The sequence below is a fragment of the Pungitius pungitius genome, chromosome 10 (assembly GCF_949316345.1).
Source record: "Pungitius pungitius chromosome 10, fPunPun2.1, whole genome shotgun sequence".
Lineage (NCBI taxonomy): Eukaryota > Metazoa > Chordata > Actinopteri > Perciformes > Gasterosteidae > Pungitius > Pungitius pungitius.
In genome coordinates this window covers 18,847,621-18,872,230 of record NC_084909.1, presented here as the reverse complement: position 1 = coordinate 18,872,230, position 24,610 = coordinate 18,847,621, and the positions used below count along the sequence as shown (strand labels likewise).

General features: G+C 40.7%; 1 protein-coding gene across 1 annotated transcript; it reads left to right on the top strand.

Annotated features, from left to right (window-relative positions):
* The first annotated feature begins 10,250 nt into the window (after positions 1–10,250).
* Positions 10,251–24,386, top strand: LOC119229162 (polycystin-1-like protein 2). The gene is made up of 27 exons (XM_062564915.1): positions 10,251–10,319; positions 10,450–10,574; positions 10,919–11,036; positions 11,576–11,707; positions 12,142–12,255; positions 12,566–12,680; positions 12,781–12,971; positions 13,059–13,289; positions 13,401–13,502; positions 14,176–14,354; positions 14,530–14,676; positions 15,066–15,265; positions 15,388–15,614; positions 15,786–15,981; positions 16,404–16,629; positions 17,467–17,707; positions 17,916–18,003; positions 18,083–18,217; positions 18,644–18,829; positions 19,574–19,904; positions 20,132–20,265; positions 20,739–20,866; positions 21,211–21,371; positions 22,261–22,471; positions 22,883–22,984; positions 23,105–23,236; positions 23,812–24,386. Exons 1-27 carry the CDS (start codon positions 10,251–10,253, stop codon positions 23,953–23,955), a joined length of 4,365 nt encoding a protein of 1,454 aa, XP_062420899.1. The 3' UTR covers positions 23,956–24,386.
* The last annotated feature ends 224 nt before the right edge of the window (positions 24,387–24,610 follow it).

The window sequence follows — 24,610 nt, the reverse complement described above, 5'->3', positions numbered from 1 at the left end:
ACCCCTCTGCAGTGTGGCTCTGGTCAAGTCTTGACGATCGATGGCGCCTTCTACGGCCGTGAGAACGTGCATTACTGTCGATCCGCTCAGACCACATCCGCAAGACACCAGTGCGGCTGGGTGGATGTCGCAGAATCATTGAGAGGTGAACCGTTGGTCCAAAAGAATGAGCACTTTAGGCTTCACAACAGTTAGATAGTCATTTTATCTGCTGCGCTCAATTGGAAAACAAAAGATTAAGTGGAACACAAGCACTCATGCCTCACGAATACGTTCTGCCTGAATGAAGGCGAAACCCAATCCAAAACACGGGGCCAGTGATTTGCCAGATGTCACACAAGTACACATCATGGCGCATACAAACCTTTGTTTGCCAAGAATGTTTGCCCATTAGGACGAATAATAGCTGAAGAGCTACAGAGATACATCCGTGATATCCATCGGGTAGATATTGACAGACGCATTTAACTGATGTCTAAGGCAGACTTTCCATTCATTCATTACACGTACTGTTGGCATTGAGTGAGTGTGCGCTGCACACGTCAGAACCCCATCCGCATTTTGTAATCTTCCGATATCCTATACTCATAGACGCAGGAACCAAGTCCAGACTGTCGCAAAAGTGCACTTTACAAGTGCAAAAGGGCACTTTATAATTGTAGTCAAATGACTATTGTCAGAGTTGCTGATTCTGTTGTTAGCAATAGCAGCAATGCGTTTTCATAGGGTTGTCTGGCTCTAACACAACTTAGTTCAGTTTTAATTCATTTCGCTCTCAGTATTCTGCCACACTCCAGTGCAGTTGGTTTGCAAGAAGATGAAGACGATTGTCATGCTATGAGGCAAGACGCGAGTCGTGTTCCGACGTTGAAAGAGGGTTTTTATTCAAAGAGCCCAAAGCAAACTCCGCTATGAGTTCTACCCATACAACAACACCTAGCATACGTTCCACTACGGTAACTCCGCAGGGACAAAAGACAACCTCGCAACAACGATGGTAACAGAAAAGACAAACTGTTACTCCAAATCCAAATAAAGCTGGTCAGTTTCTTTTCACTGTCTTCCCTGGTTTAGGCAACAAAACCTCTGAGTTGCATTCATGAAATTAGAGTGGGGAAGTGTACTTTCTAGCAATTTAAGTCTTTCTTTGCGTGTTTGAGTGGCCCGATGGCCAACATTTGGAAAGAGAGCGCTGAGCTGCAAGGATTTCAGTTGGAACCTGCAGCCTCGCCCTAAAAAAACACGTAATCCTACATACTGATGACAGTGATGACAATGGTCATGTACAGAACTTGTTGAGGAACAGGTTTGGTTGTTTGAATTATCTCTGCTGCACCATCTGAACTTTGTATTATCAAGTAGTCGTTTGTAAGACTTTCCATAATGCCCAACGTTAACATTGCCTGGTTACCCCCCCCCCCCCCCTTCCCCATGAAGCCCACTGCCACGGCCGTCAGGCGTGCAATGTTGCACAACTTGTGGACTCCTTTGGTGAACCGTGTCCTCAGGTTGGGAGCTACCTGTCTGTGGAACATCACTGCAAAGATGGTAAGTAACTCGTTATTAGGGATTTATAAAATGATGTAGAGGATTTCTAATTGTTTCCCACCCCCCTCTTAATTCAATGTAGTCCAAGAGAAAAAAAGTTGAAAGTAAATTAACCAACAAAGAGGAACACTATATTTGCCCAAACCCAATCGTATGGTCAGACAGATAATTACCATGTGTGAGAAAGACATCAAAGACATCAAATTCTCAAAAGTAAAATGTTTAATGGCTGAATATATATATAGGTTTTGGAACTTGTTTCCATGTTTGAGTGAAATCTTTATCAGCACATTGCACCATAGGGGCAGCTCCCATATTCTTGTTCTTGTTTCATAAACACAAGAATTACCTTAAATGCATGTACAAATACACAGATTTTGGAGTTTGGTGAGATGGCGCCTCCTGCTGGTCATCGTTGACACTACAAGATTACATTACAGCGGAAAACTTGTCGGCCAAACGAAAACAATGGTTATGAAGAAACATGACATGCTGGCTCACTGGGACGCTGTCCTCTCTTACTGGGAAACTTTACAGAGCATTTTGAATGCAATGAGTAACTGTGCTTTTCCTATAAGTCAATTCTACTGAAATGTATTGACTACACAAACTTGATGATCGCCCTGCAGGGCTCAAACTGTCAGTGAGCGCGGCGGCGGCGGTTTTTGAAGAGGTCACCATCAGCTGGAAGTGGCTCTTGGATTCGCCACAGGGAAATCCTAGCTGCAAGCTGAGTACCGGGGACGGCCGTCTCATTTACCATCCCAGTCCAGATGGGTGAGTAGCAACATTTACTGAATGAATGGGACTACCTGGGTTTAGAGAAAAATAGATCTGGAAATGGCTGTTGTGTCTCTAGGAGACAACATCTCAAGTTTGTAAATACACATTTACAGGGTTGATTATGTTAATACGCATAGTGGTAGAGGTCATAACACAGGCATTCTATAGTCAAAGAGACAGTACAGTATCAAATGCTGCAAACATCTCTCACTGGGATTTGCTTTTTGAAATACCTGCCTGGCAAAATTCCTCCAATTTTATGGTGTAGAAAAGAAATACAAATGTCCTCAGAGACTAAACCCCACTAAGATGGTTAAGGGGATGGTCTAAATGATGCCAACAGTACATAAAGAGCTGTAAACGCTTTTAAATCTACAAGGTTGAATGTTATCATACTGCCAGTTAGGTTAGGGTCACACTCTACTTACTGTATCCTATAAGTCCATCACATCATTACTTCCAATCCCTTTACATTATTTGGTCTGAATTTAGGCCTCACCCGTCCTTTTTCGGAGGTCTTATGAACAGAAGGTTCAATTGATCAAATGCTTGCAAAGCCAACTGTAAAGTAATAATGTTCTATACACTATTATTATTTTCTGCAGACAGCAGCGGATTAGGATTCTTAAAGTAAACATTTACTGTCTTGCATTTCTCTATGGCTAAAAAAAATACCAAAAGGAGATAGATCTTAATAAACTGAAGTGATTCGAAGCCAAAACAGTTGTTGATTAAATTCAATCTGCATGAGTGGGCTTCTTTTTACCAGTTTTTTTTTACTTTGGTTCATCGAGACTTAAAAACAGAAAGTTCTATTCAAGGGTTCAATGTAACAAAGGGTTAGGAGTGAATGCAATTTTTACAGATAAATTCAATGAAATGATATCAGCAGGCAAGAAACAGCTAATTTTTTTCATGTTGCCTATTTGCTCTGTACTGTGAAATTAGACAAAATCCTTAATTATTTACATCAATATATCCCACGGAACATACTTTAATGACCTCTAATTTTGACTATGTATGCCTTTTCTCAGGTTGGAGAGGAGCGAGGCGCACAAATATACTCATCCAAGCACATATGTTGTGGTGGTCGAATGCACCAGCAGCGACATACACATCACAGCTCAGAAGACGATAGCCATTCAGGATCCCATCAGAGGGTTTGGTGTCATCAGGTGCTATGCTGGGAAACTGTCCTTCAATGCAAAAAACTGCAAAACCCTTTACAGAGAGCCAGTTCAAATTCAAGTGGAGGTAAAAGCAGGTAGGCTCAACTCGACCATGATGTACAATGATTCGTCCTGTATTTACATTTCTTGAACATTTCTGTATTTACTATTCTTGAAAAAAAAAAGAGTAGTAGTTTTTCTAATGCATATTTGAATATCTATATATCCAAATATCTATATATATATATATCTATCACACCCATTCGGGTTGATAAATAACCGTACTTATGGGAGTGAACTTTCAATGTATTTAATTGTTTCTCTTTTCATTCTGCAGGTACACATGTGACTTATAGAATCCAGAGTGATGAAGGTGTGTTGCATGGTTTATCCGTATTCAAAGGAAACATTCCCAGGAACATCACGGTGACTTCAGAAATGATGAAGCCCTTTGGGCCTGGCTGCCACCGGCTCACCATGTATGCATCTAACATGGTCACATACCCTGAAGTGTCCACAGACCTGCAGGTGAATTAGCATCAATGAAGTGAATATAACATTTACGAACAATAAAGCTGTAAGTGACCCTTCAGGTAATTTACCTAACTGTAATTGTGACATAGGAAAATAATATTTATCTTTATTATAGCCTCACCAATCTAACCCAAGACTAATATCAGCTCTGAGTCAATGAATATGATGGGCAAACCCATCCCATCTTCCTTTTCTTCACTGTGTGTGCTTTGGTAATGGCAGAGTCTCTATGGAGGATCTAGAAGATCAATTTTGAATGAAAACGTTCTTCACATAAATACTAAAGAGACCCCAATTTGCTGAAATCATTCTCTTCACCTAGAAGAGCTAGATGAAGAGAATTCTAAAACCTATGACGCATACATCCCTGTTTGCTGGTGTTAGTTTGCTTCCTCCATATACCTCTGGAGGCGCTCTTCTGGTCCCTGAGGATCACAGAACAGTGGGAGAACATTGGAAGGAAGGTGTATTGCATCACCTGTGTGCTGCGCATCCTTGAGCGCGTAGCAAGAGCAAACAATGCAAGCATTGACTTATAAGAATATTGCTTTTTAGGTAAACAAAAAAAAAAACTCTACAGGGCTCCTTTAACATGAACATGACTGAATTTAGAATTACAAATAGCAGAATAAAAAATAACCCCACTTGAGTGTTTTTTTTGTCAATAATAATAATGTCTAATAATAAAAAATATATAGCTCATTTATAGTTTACCATTTAGCAGTCAAACGTGTCATGCATATAGTTTTGGATGTCTTCCTCCTTCACTTCGAGACGACACTCCTCCAGACCGATAATTATCTAACACAAACAACAACAAACTGAGCAGCCTGCTTCATTAAGTTGTAGGTCATCCATGTTTCAGCAGAAGTGCTCAAAGTGCTGTGAACGCGTTGAAGTTGAGCGCTCTCTCGGTTTTGCGATCTTTCCTGCCCTGCAGATGTGTGTGTTGGAGCAAGTAGGCGGGCTTCGGGTCTCTGTGCTGACGCAGGGGGATGGCGATGGATACTCTCCAGGTACTACTGTTGGTGTTTCCCTGGAACGGGGAGCGCCTGTGCTGCTCCTCTTCTCTCTGACTGGAGACAACAGCTCATACTCTGAGGTCCGAGAAATGAATAAAAGCAAGGACACTTTTCATTTTGCACATCCGATTGGAGGTACGGCATGCAAGACACGAAACATCCGCGAAACACAAAAAAACCCCATTGCGTTATGGCATTTGATATTAGCTGATTATTTTCTGATGCTTTTCAACAGGACCTGACTATGTCAAAGTCAGAGCATTGAACGTCTTTTCATCTTTGGAAGTGGATACGTTTACTTTCTCTGGCAAAAATTCAGTTGCTAAACCAAATGGTCATGGCTACGTAAGATCGGTCCCTTTATTTTTATATATAACTATTGCATACTAAATAATACTTACTCCTCCAACTCTCAAAATTGTGCTCATAATTTTGGACTGTTTTGTGTACCGCTGTATTTATAATCCCTTTTGGTCATTTTCTTTTTCAGAGAAAGAAACACAGAGTTGTCAGATCTCCAATTGAAGTTACCAAAAATCTAACTATTCTGCTTTCTACAACACCTGAGACCGCTACCGACTCTACAACCCCTACCCCTGCTGGGCCCTACTCAACATCCCCTGGCAGTAGTGACACCCTTACCATCCCTAACGCTGCTAACATCAATGACTTTCTTTCTGACAACTTTTTGGGCCTTACATGTATAATAACCCCACAGAGTGGAACGATCCTTGATGTTTTCACTATAATATGCAATACTGGAATTCCTTGCTCTAACTGCCGGTACTGTTTTAAGACTGATAGGGGTAAGTCATCCAGAATTGAATGATTTAATCATCATTAAATCATTCAATTTAACTCATGCCCATGACTTTCAATAATCACACAATAACAATCAGCAACGAGAGATCTGTGAATCTAACTCATTCATTTGTTTTGAAATGAGCAGGTCAACATCTGCGTTGCAGCAATAACAATGAAGTGAAGTCTGTCTTCCTCCCTTTGGGAGACAGCAGCTCCTATTATACCCTAACTATCAAAGCAACTGCAAGAAATGATAGCTATGCATGTAACACGACTATAACTGCAAAGGTTTGTCAAGTATATGATCATTTTCAAAGGTGTGGAACTAACAGAACAAGATTCATGGAAATATTCAATGCTTTTCTAAGAAAATATCTTTTCCTCCTCAGGTGACAGATTACACGGTGGCTTCAGGTTCTTCATTAGATGATGTCATGGCTTCCGTGGAGAATGCTGTGACTCTGATGATAAAACAAGGACTACTGTCTGCAGAAACTGTGGGACAACTCATCAGTTCTGTCTCCAATAAACTGAACAGTCAATCAGATCAATCAAACAGCACAGACAGGCAACAGGTAAATGCGCATTATACTGTGGATACAATTTTTTATTTTTTTAACGCGTCAACAGTATTTATTGGTGTCTGCATTTTTATGCACTTTACCGTTAACAAAACTTTTTTTGTGAAAAACTTACAGAGCCTCACCTCATTATAATTTCTATTATAAATCAGATATGTTCTAATGCTTTTTTCTGTCGAAGCTTCGTGAAAAAATGCTGGACATACTGATTGATACAGTACACGACGCTCCGGTCACAACCCCAGAAGAAGTCCAGGTGATAGCCAGGGGGCTTGCTGCTGTCGTCCAGATAGACAATGAGCTCAGCCCCTCTGCTCAGGTACTATCCAGTTAACCCCACACTGAGTAAAACGTGGCACAATAGAAGGAAAGAAAATATATTAATATTCTACTTTCATGATTTATTACTTTTTATATTTGTAGCATTGTACTTTGTATGTGTATTTAAATAAGGGTAGAAGTGAGATTTGTAATGGTTGTGTCTGAGAAAAACCTCCCAAAATATGTTTGTGATTACAAGAATTAATTTCCATCTTCAGGAGAAGGCTTCAGTACTGTTTGAAATCCTAAGTTCAGATCTACTACGCATGAAAGTCATTGAAAGTGAAGAAAACGTGATTGAAATTCACACTGCAGTCGGCGCCATTTTAGAGGGAGTGTGCAATATCCTGGATATTTGTTCCAATGTAAGTGTATCAACATCCTCTTTGTCGCCATGCCATTAAGAAAACGTTCAGTATTTGTTGCAGAAAAAGCGACTGGATTTTAAAGATGTATTTGCAGCTTGGAATAAGCCATATTTCTGTCAACTTTGATTGTCTAACATCTTGGGTTAAAAGGTCGCCCAGTGATTCATCAATCATTCTTGAATATGAATCTTCTCTAAATATCTGAATTAGCAGAAAACTGAAAGGGATTGACACAACCTCTCCCTTGTCGTAAATGTTTTGTGTTATCCTTTGCAGAAAAATGTCTGTGATACCAGTAGCGGTGGCCCTAGCGGTGGCCCTAGTGGTGGCAAAAGTGGGGGCACAAGTGGGGGCACAAGTGGGGGCACAAGTGGGGTTACAAGTGGAGGCACAAATGTGGGCACAAGTGGGGGCACAAGTGGGGGCTCTGTTTCAACCACTACAATTTCTACAACCCGTACCCGTGCTGGTCCTGCATCTACAACAACTGGCTCTAGTGCTACCACTACAATGCCTACAACCTCTACCCCTGCTGGTCCTGCATCGACAACAACTGGCACTAGTGCCAGAACTACCATTTCTACAACCCCTACCAGTCCTGCATCTACAATAACTGGCACTAGTGACACCACTACAGAGCCTTCAAGCCCTACCCGTGCTGGTCCTGCATCTACAACAACTGACTCTAGTGCTACCACTACCATGCGTACAACCACAACCACTGCAGGTCCTACATCTACAACAACTGGCACTAGTGCCACCACTACAATGCCTACAACCTCTACACCTGCTGGTCCTTCATCGACAACAACTGGCACTAGCGCCACAACTACCATTTCTACAACCTCTACCCCTGCTGGTCCTGCATCTACAACAACTGGCACTAGTGCCACCACCACCATGCCTTCAACCCCTACCCCTGCTTGTCCCATGCATACAACCCCTACCCCTGCTTGTCCTGCATTAACAACAACTGTCACTAGTGCCACAACAACCATGCCTTCAACCCCTGCCCCTGTTTGTCCCATGCTTACAACCCCTACCCCTGCTTGTCCTGGATTAATAACAACTGTCACTAGTGCCACCACCACCATGCCTACAACCCCTACCCCTGTTTGTCCCATGCTTACAACCCCTACCCCTGCTTGTCCTGGATTAACAACAACTGTCACTAGTGCCACCACCACCATGCCTACAACCCCTACCCCTGTTTGTCCCATGCTTACAACCCCTACCCCTGTTTGTCCTGGATTAACAACAACTGTCACTAGTGCCACCACCACCATGCCTACAACCCCTACCCCTTTTTGTCCCATGCTTACAACCCCTACCCCTGTTTGTCCTGGATTAACAACAACTGTCACTAGTGCCACCACCACCATGCCTACAACCCCTACCCCTGTTTGTCCCATGCTTACAACCCCTACCCCTGCTTGTCCTGCATTAACAACAACTGTCACTAGTGCAACCACCACCATGCCTACAACCCCTACCCCTGCTTGTCCTGCATTAACAACAACTGGCACTAGTGCCACAACTACCATTCTTACAACCCCTACCCCTGCGGGTCCCATGTCTACAACAACTGACACTAGTGCCACCACTACCATGCCTACAACCCCTACCACTGCTGGACCCTACTCAACATCCCCAGGCAGTAGTGACACCCTTACCACCCCTAACACTACTAACACCAATCAATTATCTCCAACCAACAACAACTTTTTGGGCCTTATATGTATAATAACCCCACAGAGTGGAACGATCCTTGATGTTTTCACTATAATATGCAATACTGGAATTCCTTGCTCTAACTGCCGGTACTGTTTTAAGACTGCTAAGGGTAAGTCATCCAGAATTGCAAACACATCAGTGGCAATTTAACTCATGCCCATGACTTTCAATAATCACACAATAACAATCAGCAACGAGAGATCTGTGAATCTAACTCATTCATTTGTTTTGAAATGAGCAGGTCAATATCTGCGTTGCAGCAATAACAATGAAGTGAAGTCTGTCTTCCTCCCTTTGGGAGACAGCAGCTCCTATTATACCCTAACTATCAAAGCAACTGCAAGAAATGATAGCTATGCATGTAACACGACTATAACTGCAAAGGTTTGTCAAGTATATGATCATTTTCAAAGGTGTGGAACTAACAGAACAAGATTCATGGAAATATTCAATGCTTTTCTAAGAAAACATCTTTTCCTCCTCAGGTGACAGATTACACGGTGGCTTCAGGTTCTTCATTAGATGATGTCATGGCTTCCGTGGAGAATGCTGTGAGACTGATGAAAAAACAAGGTCTACTGTCTGCAGAAACTGTGGGACACCTCATCAGTTCTGTCTCCAATAAACTGAACAGTCAATCAGATCAATCAAATAGAGCAGACAGGCGAAAGGTAATTGCTCATTATACTGTGGATACAATTTTAATTTTTGAACATGTCAACAGTGTCTAACCGCAGAAGGTTTAACATTAAATTGTACCCATACAGGATATGGCAACACAAGTTGCTTCAGGCTAAATGAAGAGCTCAAATCATAGGCTGACAATATATTCATTTTTGACTGTATTATTATCATAGATCTATTTTATTGTGAAGAACTTACAGAGCCTCTATCAATGAAATCCTCACTATTATAATTTTTATTATAAATCAGATATGTTCTAATGCTTTTGTCTGTCGAAGCTTCGTGAGAAAATGCTGGACATACTGATTGATACAGTAAACAAAACTCCGGTCACAACCCCAGAAGAAGTCCAGGTGATAGCCAGGGGGCTTGCTGCTCTCGTCCAGAAAGGCACTGAGCTCAGGCGATGTGCTCAGGTACTATCCAGTTAACCCTACACTGAGTAAAACATGGCACAATAGGAGAAAGGAAAAACCAAAATGAAAGTTCCACTTTCACTATGGTTTACTGCTTTGTGTATTTGTATTATTGGACTTTGTATGTGTATTTAAAGAAGGTTAGAAATGAGATTTGTAATGGTTGTATTTGAGATTTGTGATTACAATAATTTATTCCCATCTTTAGGAGAAGGCTTCACTACTGTTTGAAAACTTAAGTTCAGATCTACTTTGCATGAAAGACTTTGAAAGTGAAGACAACGTAATGGAAATTCACACTGCAGTCAGTGCCATTTTGGAGGGAGTGTGCAGTATCCTGGACATTTGTCCCAATGTGAGTGTATCACCATCATCCTTGTCTCCTTGATTCTGGAATATGAATCTTGTCTGAATGTCTAAATTAGCAGGTAACTGAAAGAGATTGAAGCAAACTTGTTGTAAACGCTTTGTCTTTTCTGTTGCAGAAAGACGTCTGTGATGCCGCTTTGCTTTCTATGAGCAATACACAGAGTGCACTGTTAGCATTTAAAGAGGTCGACAAAGCGTCAATCATCCTCCGTAAGCCTCACTTTCGTGTGTTTGTCAATAGGTAAGCTCTTTTGCGGCACAGAGATGTAATGCTTTGAATTGCTTTTTTTGGTGGACAGATAGGTATGAATGAAGTAAAAAGGCCCACCTCTTGCTTAGTTGATTTGATTGGCAGCCAGACAGGTGAGACATTGATGAGCAATATAACTCTACACCTTGAGCTGAAAGGTTGACTGACAATGCACTGTGCAGTGGAGTAGTGCCCAATGGTTTGGCTGTTTTCTCTAGTTATGCTTGGAAATGGAATCAGAGTCAAAATCATCTTGGTCTAAAGAAAGCACAAATGACTGAGAACTAACTAAATAACCAAACGCATACATGTTTCTCTTCCATCTAATCCCTCAGAGTGACACTGGGAAACTTACATAAAGAGATTATAAACATTCCCAACAGTTCCAGCCTCACATTTTCTCTCCCAGCACTCTCCAATATAGGACCTTCAGACGAACCAGTGGATGTACGAGTAAGTCAAGAGTGCTGTTCTGCTTATGTGTGTGCATTGTGAGCACTTCGCTGGGCTCATTGTCACGTATCAATGGGCCTGAGGTCTTAGCTTTATTTCATTTGTGGATATATTTATATACAGATATCTATATTAATTCATATGTATTAGTGCTGTCAAACAATTCAAATATTGAATCATGATTAATCACTTTTATGTCATAAATCACAATTAATCACAATTAATTGCACATTTTTATCTAATAAAAATATCCCTTCATTTTTTTTTCATAATTTTTTCATTTATTTTAATTAATTTTCAACATGGAAAAATGGATTGACTTGCTTAATGCAAATGTTCTACTTTACTGAAAAACAAAATTGTCAAACAGGGCGGTACAAAATAAAATGATAAAGTGTACATTTTAGGTAAACAAGGACTCAGTCTCTATAGTTCCGTTAAACAATGGCTTAATATTTTCTTAATATTTTTAAATTAAAAACGGCTTATGGTGATTTGCAGATGTATGAACTTGCTTCGTTACGTGAATACTTTTACAGATGCTGAGTTTAGACACAAACCCATTTTCCTGGAATAAAAGGGGGAACATCAGTGGCCCAATAGGTGCTCTCTCCCTCACCAGAGAAGATGGTTCTATAATCCCTGTGGAGAACTTGAGCGAAAACATAGAGGTCAGTGCATGGTTACAATGTTGTGTCGTTTTCCAACACGAGGTTGTGGAACAAAATGCATTTTGTAGTCCCATATATGACATGAGAAAAAATGGGGTTTATTGGCCACAGCAATTGTCTTTTCATATGATTTCAGTTCATTGCAGGCTCGTCCTCTTAACAATAAAACTCATAATCAGTAAATGACACCAATTGTGTTTAGGTCGATGCCTGAACATCTCATGCCAGTTTGTGACGTTTTCAGGGGATACTTTCTATTGCTAATTTAATTAGAACAGAGGGATTTTCCACTCTTTTTTTAAAGATATGTGTTAGTTTGTTAGACATTTACAGAGTGTACCATCTTTGTTTCAAATTTGGTTGCTATAATCCTCCAAATAATTTGAAGATTGCAAAAAACAGACAAACAATACTGTAATTTGCCCGGTCCACAGATTCTTATACCAAGACCTGTAGGAGAGAAGGTGGAAACCACTGTTTTGGACCTGGGGAACTACAGCACAGTGATCATAAACATTTCTTCAGATGATTCTACGCTGGTATTAAAGGTCCAGAGAGATGCTTGAATTTCTACTTCTGAAATGTGTTCTTAATATCTGCTTTGGTCTACTTTGATATTACGAACATGCTGTTTTATAAGCTAGACAATTAGTGACGCCATAAATGATTCTACTGTTAAAATGTTTTCCTACGATTAGTTATCTAATCTTAATAGCATGATTCTAAATACACAACATTTTGGAAATTCAGCCATTATATAATTGCTACTCTACATTGTTCAAAATTATATTAGTTGTCTTTTTCTTTGTTTTTCCAATGAGAATTTAACTGCTACTATTCTTACGATTTTTTCTAAAGATGGTGCCTTCAAATGATCCTTTACCCTTCAAACTGTACCTTGGTTATATGGACTACCCCACTGAAACAAATAATGTTGCAATGACAGAGATGCCTCACCAGGGAGAAACACAAGGTAATTAATACCTTTGCTATGTGGTCAAGATGGTATTTTACTTGATGCCTTTTACATTTTGAAGAGATTGCTTGAGTACCTGTGTGTTTGACTTAAACAGAGGAGAGATACACTTGGCTACTGGACCCTAGAGATTTCAAGAGATACAGGGGAAAACACTATCTTGTAGTGAGGCCCATTGTAGGTCCCGGTATAAAATCCATCAATGCAAGTTTGTCCATCACCTCCTTCACTACCGCCTGTAAATTCTGGAATGAATCAACGTCGGAGTGGAGCACTTCAGGATGCAGGGTAAGTTCAGTAATTCAAACGGCCTGTTTTGTGTAACATTGTTTCACCAACGATATTGACAGTGAACGTTGTCTCCACCTGAGCAAGGTTGGCGTTCAAACCACACCTCTAGTAATCCAGTGCCTCTGCAACCACCTCACCTTCTTCGGGAGCTCTTTTTTCGTCGCTCCCAACACTGTAGACCTGTCACAAACCGCGCATCTGTTTGGGACTTTTGGTGAAAACCCTGTGGTTGTCTGCTTTGTGGGGTCCCTCTTTTTGGTGTATCTTTTGGCGATTGTGTGGGCACGACGAAAAGACATTAAAGACATCGTGAAGGTATGGTATATGTTCTTCGCCAGAGTTTGATTCATTTACCCAAAATTCAATCCCAATTGCAACCGATTCCTCTCAAGAGATACATGTCTTGTGTGGTTGGATGGTTTACAGGTGAAGGTAACTGTCCTGGAGGACAACAACCCCATGGACGAGAACCGCTACCTGTTGAGTGTCAGCACAGGGTATCGGAGAGGAGCCTCCACTTCCTCACAGGTTTATATGTTATAAGTTAATAGCAAATGGTTCATATTTAGCTTGGGTGGAAAAAAAGTTCTCCTGTTTCAGGTAGCCCACAACCGCTACGTACTCTGCTCTTAAAGAGATGTTGCTGCACAAATGGCCGCAGACACGAGTCCGATAAAGTGAAGATAATTGTTTATTATCAACAGATTTTATGTGATCATGAAGTCCTGATGTTTTCACTCCACAAGGAGATTTCTCCACACGCTGTGTATGAACTGATCATTAGCAGGAATAATCTCTGGTGGTGGTGGCTGATGAGGTGGACTCCATGATGACTCGGTAGAAAGTGGGAAGGTGGAGGGGTGTCTAACAGAAACATGAACGTGGTGGAGATAGAGAGACGTTCAAAAGAGTTGATTAGAAGATGATGTCATTGTTTCGTTGAGCTTATTGGATAAAAGGAGGCCAGCTTCTTTCTCTATGTTGTGTTTTCAGCTGTTTTGGTCCACTAATAATCAATCCGATAAAATATTAATGTAATAAATTGATTTCATTTTGAGAAAAGCCTTTAATACATTATTTGTTAGTATTTCTTCTTGTGTGAAAGTAGTGGTATCCCATTACCTTACACGCATGTAAGTAAAGTGTTTGTGTTGGTTTTGAAGTTGTCAGTTTAAAAAAGCAGACCAACTCCCTGTTCAAGGTGACAATCACTCTGATGGGTGCGGAGGGAACCAGTGAACCACATCACCTGACGGATCCAAAGAAACGTGTGTTTGAGAGAGGCGCGGTAGATGTGTTCCTGCTAACTACACCCTTCTCCCTGGGAGACCTGCAGGGCATCAGACTGTGGCACAACAACTCAGGAAGCCATCCTGCCTGGTACTGTCACCCTGACATCGCAGACGATGACTCACTCTTTTTTCAGGGGAACACTGTCTTTAAATAGGATTCAGTTGAAAATTCTTTGATATCTGTGAAGCAATTTTTACCATATCTCAATCTCAATTTCACATTCGCGAAATCCTTTGCATTATTTTTAATATTCTTTTCCCAGGTATGTTGGCAATGTTGTGGTTCATGATATACAGACGGATCAGAAATGGCATTTTCTATGCAACTCCTGGCTGGCTATAGGCATGGGGGATGGTTCTGTGGATTTAGTCGTTCCTGTTTCTACGGAAATGGATTTGAAGAGATTCAGGTAAGATATAAGAGGCAACATAATCTGTACACACAGCATAGAATTGTAACTGGTATCAGATGTATTATACGTATATAGGTAGACAACATGGATGATGAGAGAGCTTGCATTCGGATGTTTAAATGAGGATGGAGTTCGGTTGGTAGTCCGGCTGGTTTTCATGTGTTGGCGGTAAAGGAATCGTCCTCTGCGGCCATCGAGCCGCCGTTTGTCCAGGTCACGATATCCAGTCGGTCTGGTTCATGAATACATCAACTTTAAAGAAGGCTTGCAGAAAAATGACTAATTAATTTGACTTATACAAAATAGAACCGCGCAGGCAGTGATGAAACGACCAGCCCCTCACTGATTAACTGTTAAAAGTGCTAATTGCTGCTTTGGTTTTCCAGTAACTTGTTCTATATGAAGACCACAAAGGATTTCAGTGATGGACACCTCTGGTACTCTGTGATCAGTCGACCACCAGGCAGCAACTTCACTTGTGTTCAGAGAGTCTCCTGCTGTTTTACACTGCTGCTCTGCACCATGCTGACCAGCATCATGTTTTATGGGATCCCAACGGATCCCTCGGAGCAGACCATGCACTTCGGTACAACCCTTTTCTATGAATTGAAAGAAATGTGTCGTTTATGTTGACAAAACAGAAAAATCATAAATCATAATCATAAAACAGCGTCTATCATCTCTGTGTCTCTTTCTGTGGTTTTTCAGGTCACTTTGAGTTTACCTGGCAGCAGTTCATCGTCGGAGTTCAGAGTTCCCTCATCATGTTTCCCATAAACATCCTAATTGTTAGCATTTTTAGAAGCACTCGCGCACGGGAGACGTCTTGTTGCAAGCGCAAAACCAAAAAGCCCGACGCCCTTGGACTGAATTCGTTCTTACAGACTGTGACCACCAACACAGAGGTTGATGTTTCTTTGGATACCATCATCAAGGTAGGTGCTCTATATCTATGTATATTTAGACCCTGAGTTGATTTATACATGTTTTATGACAATTGAATGTTGGATACGTACATCAATTCCAATTCTTACTGTTGCAAATTAACTGTATGTAATGTTAAATGTCAAAATAAGAAACATTAAAATGTGAACATTTTCTTTCAGGATATCACAAGAATTGCTTGTTCTCTGTCTAACAACATGAAAAGCAACATACAAAACATGGAGTCTGGACAAGGCGTTGATGTCAATGCTGTTCTCTCCATGGTGGAGGACTTTATCAAACCAAATAAAACCACCATTGACTTCACAAAGCACCAAATGCAGAGCTCTAGCAACCTCGCTCAGCCTCAGCCACCAGGTGTGTACCATGTATTCTTTATATATATATATATATATATATATTTTTTTTTAATATTTGTACCTACACCTGTTTTCTTTTTCTGTTTTCCTTGTATTTATCTTTTTCTTGTGTTTTTGTTCTTATACAAGAAAAATCGGTAAAACCCTAAGTCAAATTGCATAAGCCTACATGGACAATAAAGCTGATTCCGTGGATGTGGCTTTGTATAGATTTCTGTCTATATTTGATACCATGCAACTCATATAGTAAGGCGTCCAGAGAAAGAAGAGTGATCAAAATGTTCAGTGATTTCAGAAAACAAGACAAACACTTCCTTTTCCCAGAAATATAAATCAACATTTCAACATAAATCAGCATTTTTTAAAACTGATCCTAATAAAGATGTTAACACAGTTTATGTCAATTCTGCACATTTCCAGAGGGCGGTCCAGGGTCTACAATGGAGGGGATTCAAAGGAAGAGCAGCAAAACCCAGTATCTGTACCGGCAGTTGTGTCACATCGACAAGCGGCTGAGTCTGTTGGGTCCGTCGGGCTTCCCGACCCCGCACAGTTACAGCCGAGCTCTTCAACAGATCCAGGGAATCAAGGAGTGTCTTGAAGATCAGCTTGGTTGTATCAACCCAGATGAAATCACCCAGAACAGGTACATACGAGATGGATTAGAGAACACGCTGCTTTTTGCATGTTGCCCGTTATCTACAAGCTAAATGTTTAATTTGATTATTTTAAAGTGAGTGAGGGACTCAGCTTTTTCTTTACTTCCTGTTTAATTTTATCATAGTTAGAACAGTCTTAATTTGTGGAACGCATGAAACATTTTTCAAGTCACGACAATTCAGCTTGTAGTAGTAATAAACAGTTTGAAAAATGGGTTTGATCACTTGGTTTGATGAGTGGATTTATTCCACATTGATGTCTTTCAGCTAGGTTTTCAATGCCAATTTTGGATTGGCATTGGGAAAAATAACTTGTTGTAGATTTTAAACATCAGCCTACCAATGTTTTTCATAGGGGTGTGCAATTAATCACATTTTCATTTGAATCACAAGATCATCTGCTTAAATGAATCATTGTGTTGCAATAATGAGCAATGACTGCCTTTTAGACATCAGTGTTGCCGTGCCGACCAACTGGTTTCCTGAACCCTGTCTCATTTACAGTCCTTTGGCGATGTAGCTTTTTGTAGCAAAAGAAGGTTAATGGTGGAGTTTGTTAAGTTTGCACAGATCCAGGCAAGCTATTTCCAACCGTTTCCAGTTTTCATGCTAAGCTAACAAACTACAGCTTCACAATGAGTATACAAACACGAGAGTGAGAGACTGATCTAACTAGCATCAAGAAAGCAAATTAGCCTATTTTCCAAAAATGTCCAAGTATGGTATAGTAATCCAAGATGTATGTTATTCTATCAGTTGCTTTAGTAAAATGCGCACTTTAAACAAATGCTGTGTTGGCGTGAATGATGTTCTTTGACCTGCAGGTTGAGCCCAGCAGACAGCAGCGATGGTGGTGATGGTCACAGGAAGAGGGCGTGCTGTCATCGAGGGCTACCCTGGTGGTTCGTCTTTGTGGGCTGGCTGCTAGTGATCGCATGCAGTTTTGTCTCTGGGTTTTTCACGATGCTTTATGGGTTGAAATTTGGGAAGGATCGCTCTGTAAGCTGGTTGGTGTCCATGAACGTCTCCTTTTTCCAGAGCGTGCTTGTCATTCAGCCATTGAAGGTGAGAAGAAGTTCACTCGTCAAACATCACTAGTAGCTCAGTATTTCCAATATAATTAATGCTTTATATTTTAGAAAACTTCATAATATTCTCACTATTCTCATTCTTCTAAACTCCATATCAGTCATTGTTATTAAATTTGAATTAAATATATATTCAATTTGGAAAGAAATGAATGATTCAATGTGAATTATGCCTGTCCCCACAGGTGCTCTGTCTTGCTGTCTTCTTTGCTCTTGTGATAAAGAAAGTTGAAAATGAAGATTTCCAAAATGTAGAGTTTGAAGGAAAGACAGGTAAAAGATAATGATTTAAAACTTAAACTCACATTTGAATTCTTTAATTATCAGAACAAACACAAGTTTTCACCCACAGGTGGTTATAAGGAACTACAAATGAAGAGACAGAATTCCAGTATCTATAAGCCTCCTCCTGCTGCAGACATTGAGAAGATGAAAAGGAAAAAGGTCATGGAACAGAAAGCCTTTGCCCTCTTCAAAGAAATATTGAGTAAATATAAAACACTGTTCTATTCATTGCATTGATGCAAAGCAAATACAAATGTCACTTTTCATTTATAGGCTGCCATGAATGAGGCAACGTAATCCACAAATCATTCCCATTAGTACGCAAGTTTAGACTTTTCCAGAAAAAACATTATATAATGTAACAATTTATGATAAAGTATGAAAGATCATTATTCAAAGTTTCCAATACGGTTTCATGTATTCTTAAACCCAACTACATTATATTCTTATCTCCATGAGAGAACATATTTACTTTATTTATTTGCGGTTTGTCCTCTTTATGAAGTTCCACTTCTTCTATTGCATGCTCAATATGCACTGTTCAGAGCACGTACATCACAGCTTGAGACAAACTCATTAATGTTGCAGGATCTGCCTTAATGAACTCTAATGTGTCCTTTTGTTGCAGCCTACGTGGTCTTCATGTGGATGTTGCTGCTGCTAGCACACGGCCAGAAAAATCCCAATGTCTTTTTCCTGCATCGTCACATCCGAGATAGCTTCAGTAGCAAAACCTCAGACACCATGAGTCTTGCAGATGTGTTCACTTGGGCCAACACATCTCTACTAAGTAACCTTTTTGGAGTTTATCCAGGTAAGAATGTACCCCTCATGCAGAAGAGAAACCCCAATATTTTGATGATCAAATAAATTATTGTACCACATGACGAGTTTTCTAACCATTTAAAGCAGCTTCCTTTTTTTTCTTAAAACCAAAGTCGTCTTGTTGTTCTGTTATGCTTTTATTTTTCTAGTGCTTTGGAATGCTAGCTCCACGTGGAGCTAGTAACAGTGTAAATATAGACATATTGCACTTACTGAGACCACAGTGAAAACTATTATTCTTTATTTACTGGATATTGAAGCAAGGGGGAGATTCAGGAGCAAAAGGTGGTTGAGTTAAAGGGATGTGAGATGTGGGAGTAAAGGGATGAAAGGTAGGGGAAGTTTAATGTAAGGATTGAATGGATAAGGTTCGGGATGAAATGATGTATGTTGAGTGAAGCGGGATGAAGCGTAGCTGAGGGTAGCTCTTCAAGGTTTCAAGGGATGTCGCGTTGAAGGGATGAGGCTATAGGGGACAAAAGGTTAGGGATAAAAGGGTAAGGGTTGGAGGATAAAGGCATGGAGGGGAAGGGGTGAAGGGGGAAGGGTCTTGGGAGGCTTGTTAAAATCACAACGTCACATTTCTTTGCTACTAATTTTTAGTATGTGTCACTAGTGTTCTCTAAACACATATTGAAAGAACCTACACCCTGACCGGTGAAGTTGTTGTCTTACAGAGAACACACACAAAAAGCACCTGAGAAAAGAGACAAATGAAATGTTATTTTTCCAGGATTCATCACTGATGGAAACTCCAAGCTTGTAGGTAATGCTCGTCTTCGTCAACTGAGAGTGCAGGGCAACTCCTGTCAGACTGCAGGACCTATGCTCCAGGTTGCACCAGACTGTAACGCTCTGAATTCTTGGGAGGCTGAGGATATGGGGTCCTATGACACCGGCTGGAACCACTCGGAGAGGGTTGATACCTCTACAGGCACATCTAGCCCGTGGACATACCAGACGCAGTCTGAGCTCAGGTCTTATCCCATCTGGGGCCAAATGGTACTCTACAGGGGAGGTGGCTATGTAGCGGAGCTCGGCCCGGATTCACAAAATGCCACCAGGTATGCACAGTGGAATGCGTCATCCCTTTTTCATGTTGGACTGTGAGTTTAAAGTGACATCAACCGGCTTAAAGCGTTTAGTGACGTATCCATCAATCAATATATTCACATTGAAGAGAAAATGCTGGTTGAAAAATACCTTTTAAAGTCAAGTGCAACACATGGATATATTTTGCTAGAGATGGAGGCCTTTAGTAAAAATATATTCTTGTTTCCTTAATCTGCAGCACCCTCGACTACCTGTTCACGAATACATGGCTGGATGTGCACACAAGGGCGATCTTTGTTGAGTTCACCGTGTACAATGCGAACGTGAACCTCTTCTGCATCGTCACTCTCCTGCTGGAGACAAGTGCTGTGGGTAAGGTGGAGTGTTCACCTCATACCACGTTCACAGCTTTAGCAAAGGCACAGGTGGGATACAGATTGGTCCAAGGTGCAATTTCTGTACACATGTATGTATACGTCATTTCACCCAACGGACGCAAGCAAAGCGCTAACTGCTACATCTAAAAATAACTTCTCTGTGGTGAATATGTCTTGCTTCTCTTCAATAGAATGGGACTAGTTGGCACCGGTATAGTGTGTGGTGCTCAATGCGCCAAGAGAATACATTCTTAAAAACTCGACAGTGATGTCGCCCTTATACAGTTACTTGGGATATGCACAGACCTTTTTTTGGGGTCAAGTTTAATCTTCATGATCCTACATGAAACTGCTCACTTAACATGAACTGCACTTCTGGTTATGGGGTGAACTTTACCTTCAACACAAAAAGTCTTCTTACTGTAAAGAGGATGTGTTCAAACATTATTCTTCTTGTTGATTCTACAGGAGCTTTTCAGTTCCACAGCGAGCTGCACAGCGTTCGGCTTTACCAATCAAGTGGTAATCTTCACATCTTCGTAATAGCTGCTGAGATCATACACCTGCTTTTCATCCTCTATTACATGTTCCTGCAGGTATGCACTAACATACATGTTTAAACATCTGCTGACAGGGCTCATTAGCTCGTTCAGTTAAACCTTTCACACATTTTAGATTCAGGATGCTTCTGGAGATGCGCTTCTGCTTCTACTACAGTTTGTTATTGAGGTTAGATAAATACTAAATATGAGAGACATCATTAAAGGTAGAACCTCATGCATCCAGTCTTTTCATTATGAATGATTCAATTCTAAAAAAACGTTTTTTAATGAAATTATGTAGTTTATTATTTAGAATGCCTTGTCTCCCTTCATGAACAAATGGAACAAAACCATGGAAATCCACACAAATGAGATCTTTTCTTCTCTTTCCCTGACAGGGAAAACTGATGAAGCAGCAGCGCTGGGCTTACTTCAGGTGCAAGTGGAACCTCCTCGAGCTGACTATCATCTTACTGAGCTGGAGTGCCGTGGCTGTCTTCATCAAGAGGGCCGTGATCGGAAACCGCGATATGACCTACTACGAGAACCACAAGCACCAGTGAGACTGAACCTTCGCTTGTTGAGCCATCACTTTCGCATGTATAGATGATGTGCAGTGCGCTTTGCATTGTGGTTCAGTTGTCAGGCGGGTGGTGGCTGAGGAGGAGGACTCGGACGCAGAGTGAGGGTTCAGCTGACAATTCTTTATTCTTCAAAAATCAAAATGCAAAAACTCAAAATCGCTCTTAATGAGGTTACAAGGGAATCGAAAAAAGCAAAACACTCAAAATCTCTCTAACGAGGATGTAAAGGAAGGATCGAAAAATGAAAGGACAAACTAAAGGGCGCCGTAAGAATGCAGGAAACCCGCGAAGGTTCGGCACAAACTCCACTGGACTGGACTGGACTGGACTGGACTCGTGACGTGACGTGAGGCTGGCGTGCAGCGCAATACGACATGACACACTGGCACAGGACAAGGGGCGACGCAGACTATAAGTACACATGAGGGAGGTGTGGGAACAGGTGGACACAATCAGGAATCAGGGTGGTGACACATGAGGAAAAGCAAGGAAACTGAAACGAGAGGGAGTTAATTCCCAAAATAAAACAGGAAGTCAAAAAACATCCGTGGAGACAGAACAAAAACGCAACTTGACATACAGGTGTGAGATCGGTGCTACTCAGGCTTATTAGTCACTAATGGTAAATTGAATGTGCTTGTTTAGCTGGTCTAATCAGTATCCTATTAGCTTCAGTAAAGACATCCTTTGTCCTCAGCATTATTTTTAGTATTAATCCAAATAAGCCAAGTTAGTTATAAGCAGGGCTCTATAAAGTCTCTTTCTCTACTTTATTGCTATCCGCTGTAAAATAAACAGCATTTCTTTTTAATGTGAGCTAATTTCTCCTGTTTGTGATGACTTGAATATTTCCTGTCTGCTTAGATTTGCAAGTTTTTACGAGACCGCCACAACCGACGCAGTGCTCCAGTATCTGGTGGCCTTCCTGGTCCTCCTGGCAACCTTCAAACTGTGGCACCTGCTTCGACTGAACCCCAAGATGAACATGATCACCGCCGCCCTGCAGCGGGCCGGGAACGACATATCCAGCTTCCTTGTGGTCATTTTAATCATGTTTGTGGCGTATTCCGTTTCGGTGAGTCTCGTCTCGTGACCCTTTGCAAAGGTGTGAGATATTTTCACCTGAAATTCTTTTCTTTCTTAGTTTCTTATCAAAAGACTTTGATTATTATTGTGTTTTGAAGTTGTGTTGCTTCTCGTACGATACGTTGCTGAAGGCACTTTCAGAAGACGGAGACTTTAAATTCAATACAATTTATGTGGAAGAATCGAGTAGCAGCTGAAGTATTTTAACTTCAACTCAACCAATTCTAAAGGTGGAAGAGTTCAAATATGCATGTGTGTGTGTGTGTGTGTGTGTGTGTGTGTGTGTGTGTGTGTGTGTGTGTGTACTGAGGTCATAGTGGAGTGATGGTATTTTTTTGTTGTCTAATTGAAAGTATAAATTACCTGTAGTTAAAATGGAATATAATGATTTTTTTTCCAGTCCAACGTGATTTACGGCTGGAAGTTGTCCTCGTATAAAACTTTTATGGATGCATTGCTGACCATCATCAGTTTGCAGATAGGTATCTTTAACTATGACGAGGTGAGTGACCCCCCCCCCCCCCCCCCCCTCACAGATCTTCTGTGCGAGAAGCCTTCTAGAGTCATAATCTCTGTGTTCCTCTACAGCTCAAACTGATATTGACATCTCAATGTTTTACAGGTCCTGGACGGCTCCCCTTTGCTCGGCGGATTACTGTTTGGTTCCTGCATCGTTTTAGTCACGTTCGTGGTGCTCAATCTCTTACTCTCTGTGATCCTGGTGGCCTTCAAGCGGGAGCGACTACACCACAAGGTAACATTCATCTAGAGTCATCTTTAGCGCTTACGTTCAGGTGTCAGGTTTTTGGACCAAATTCAAAGTCAAATCAAAATGTGTTTATTCAAATACAGCATATAGCCATATATCATAAGCCATACTTCATACAAATATATACAATACAGTGCACATTTCTACCAGGAATCCTTTTAAAATTGATCAAATCATTTTGGTGATAGCTACTTCAACTTCATTTCTACCACACAAAAAAAACAGTGCAGCTAAAAAGCAATTCCCAGACAATGAGATCAATCAAATTTAAGAAAGCTGTGGGTTTCTGAGCTTTTGATAATCCAAAATGGATTTGCTGGTGGCCCTTGAATCAATAACACTACTTAGCCATTGCAGTTGCTTAGTAACCACATCTCTTCATTCTCAGGTATCTCATTGTTAAACAAACAATGGTACACCTGCATGTTGCCACAGCCATGAAAAGGAAACTACCGTTCCCTTGATATATTAGTTTGTCTCGTCTGGAGCAGTGAATAGAGTAACTCTCAATGTCTTATCGCTCTAAAATGATTTTGTCATCTCCCCCGTTTCTCACCCAGCCCTCAGAGGAGGAGGAGATAGCCAACCTGATGCTGAAGAACATCTGCGGTCTCTTCGGGATCAGATACGGAGACACAAGTGACGTCCACAGGCCTGAAGCGAAGCAGGACCGTGGCCATGAACAACAGCAGAAATACTCTTAAGCTCACTGAAGGTGATGTAAAAAAAACATCTGAGATCTCGGTAAACACAAAGCTTTATTTAGTTCCATTTGTGTTCACGTGTGTTGTTGTTTGTTTTTCTTCGCTTGACCACTAGGCCTTTCCTGAATTACTCCATGAAGAATCTGAAATATAACGGAAGGAAATAATTACAGCATATACACTGCTGTTCAGGTTTTAAGGGCCGGCAGCAAAACCTTTTTACACACTTCTCTCTCGAAGGTTTAGGTCCTTTCTAGTTGCTTTTGTGTGTTATTTACAATTAAATCCCACATTAAATTGGAAAGAGCAGACATCATCATTAGTCGTTTTTTAAATTGTAACCATCAAATTATATATATTTATATATAAATCGAACCAGCTTCTTGTTTCTCAATGTTTTCTACAATATACAATATACACAATACAAATAGAAGGTGAAGGGTTTAGGGTTAGGGTTAGAAAACAATTAAAGAAACAATTCCAAACTTTAGTTTGATGTGTTATTTACTATAATGTTTGTCACAATGTATAATAAAAAATGAGCATTTGATGTGTTGTTGTGTTAAATGTGTTGTGTCAATTAAAGAGTGCAAAGGCAATCGGGGCCATAGGGCTCTATTTCTATTAGTTACTTTTCTATTTTCAGGCGACATTG

What these genes read in the sequence shown, in the direction of transcription:
- LOC119229162 (XM_062564915.1), top strand. Translation starts at nt 10,251, where the DNA reads ATGGAAATTCACACTGCAGTCAGTGCCATTTTGGAGGGAGTGTGCAGT. An exon ending in GGAGCAGACCATGCACTTCG is followed by an intron (nt 15,266 to 15,387) that starts GTACAACCCTTT and finishes GTGGTTTTTCAG; the next exon opens with GTCACTTTGAGTTTACCTGG. An exon ending in TTGTGGCGTATTCCGTTTCG is followed by an intron (nt 22,472 to 22,882) that starts GTGAGTCTCGTC and finishes TTTTTTTTCCAG; the next exon opens with TCCAACGTGATTTACGGCTG.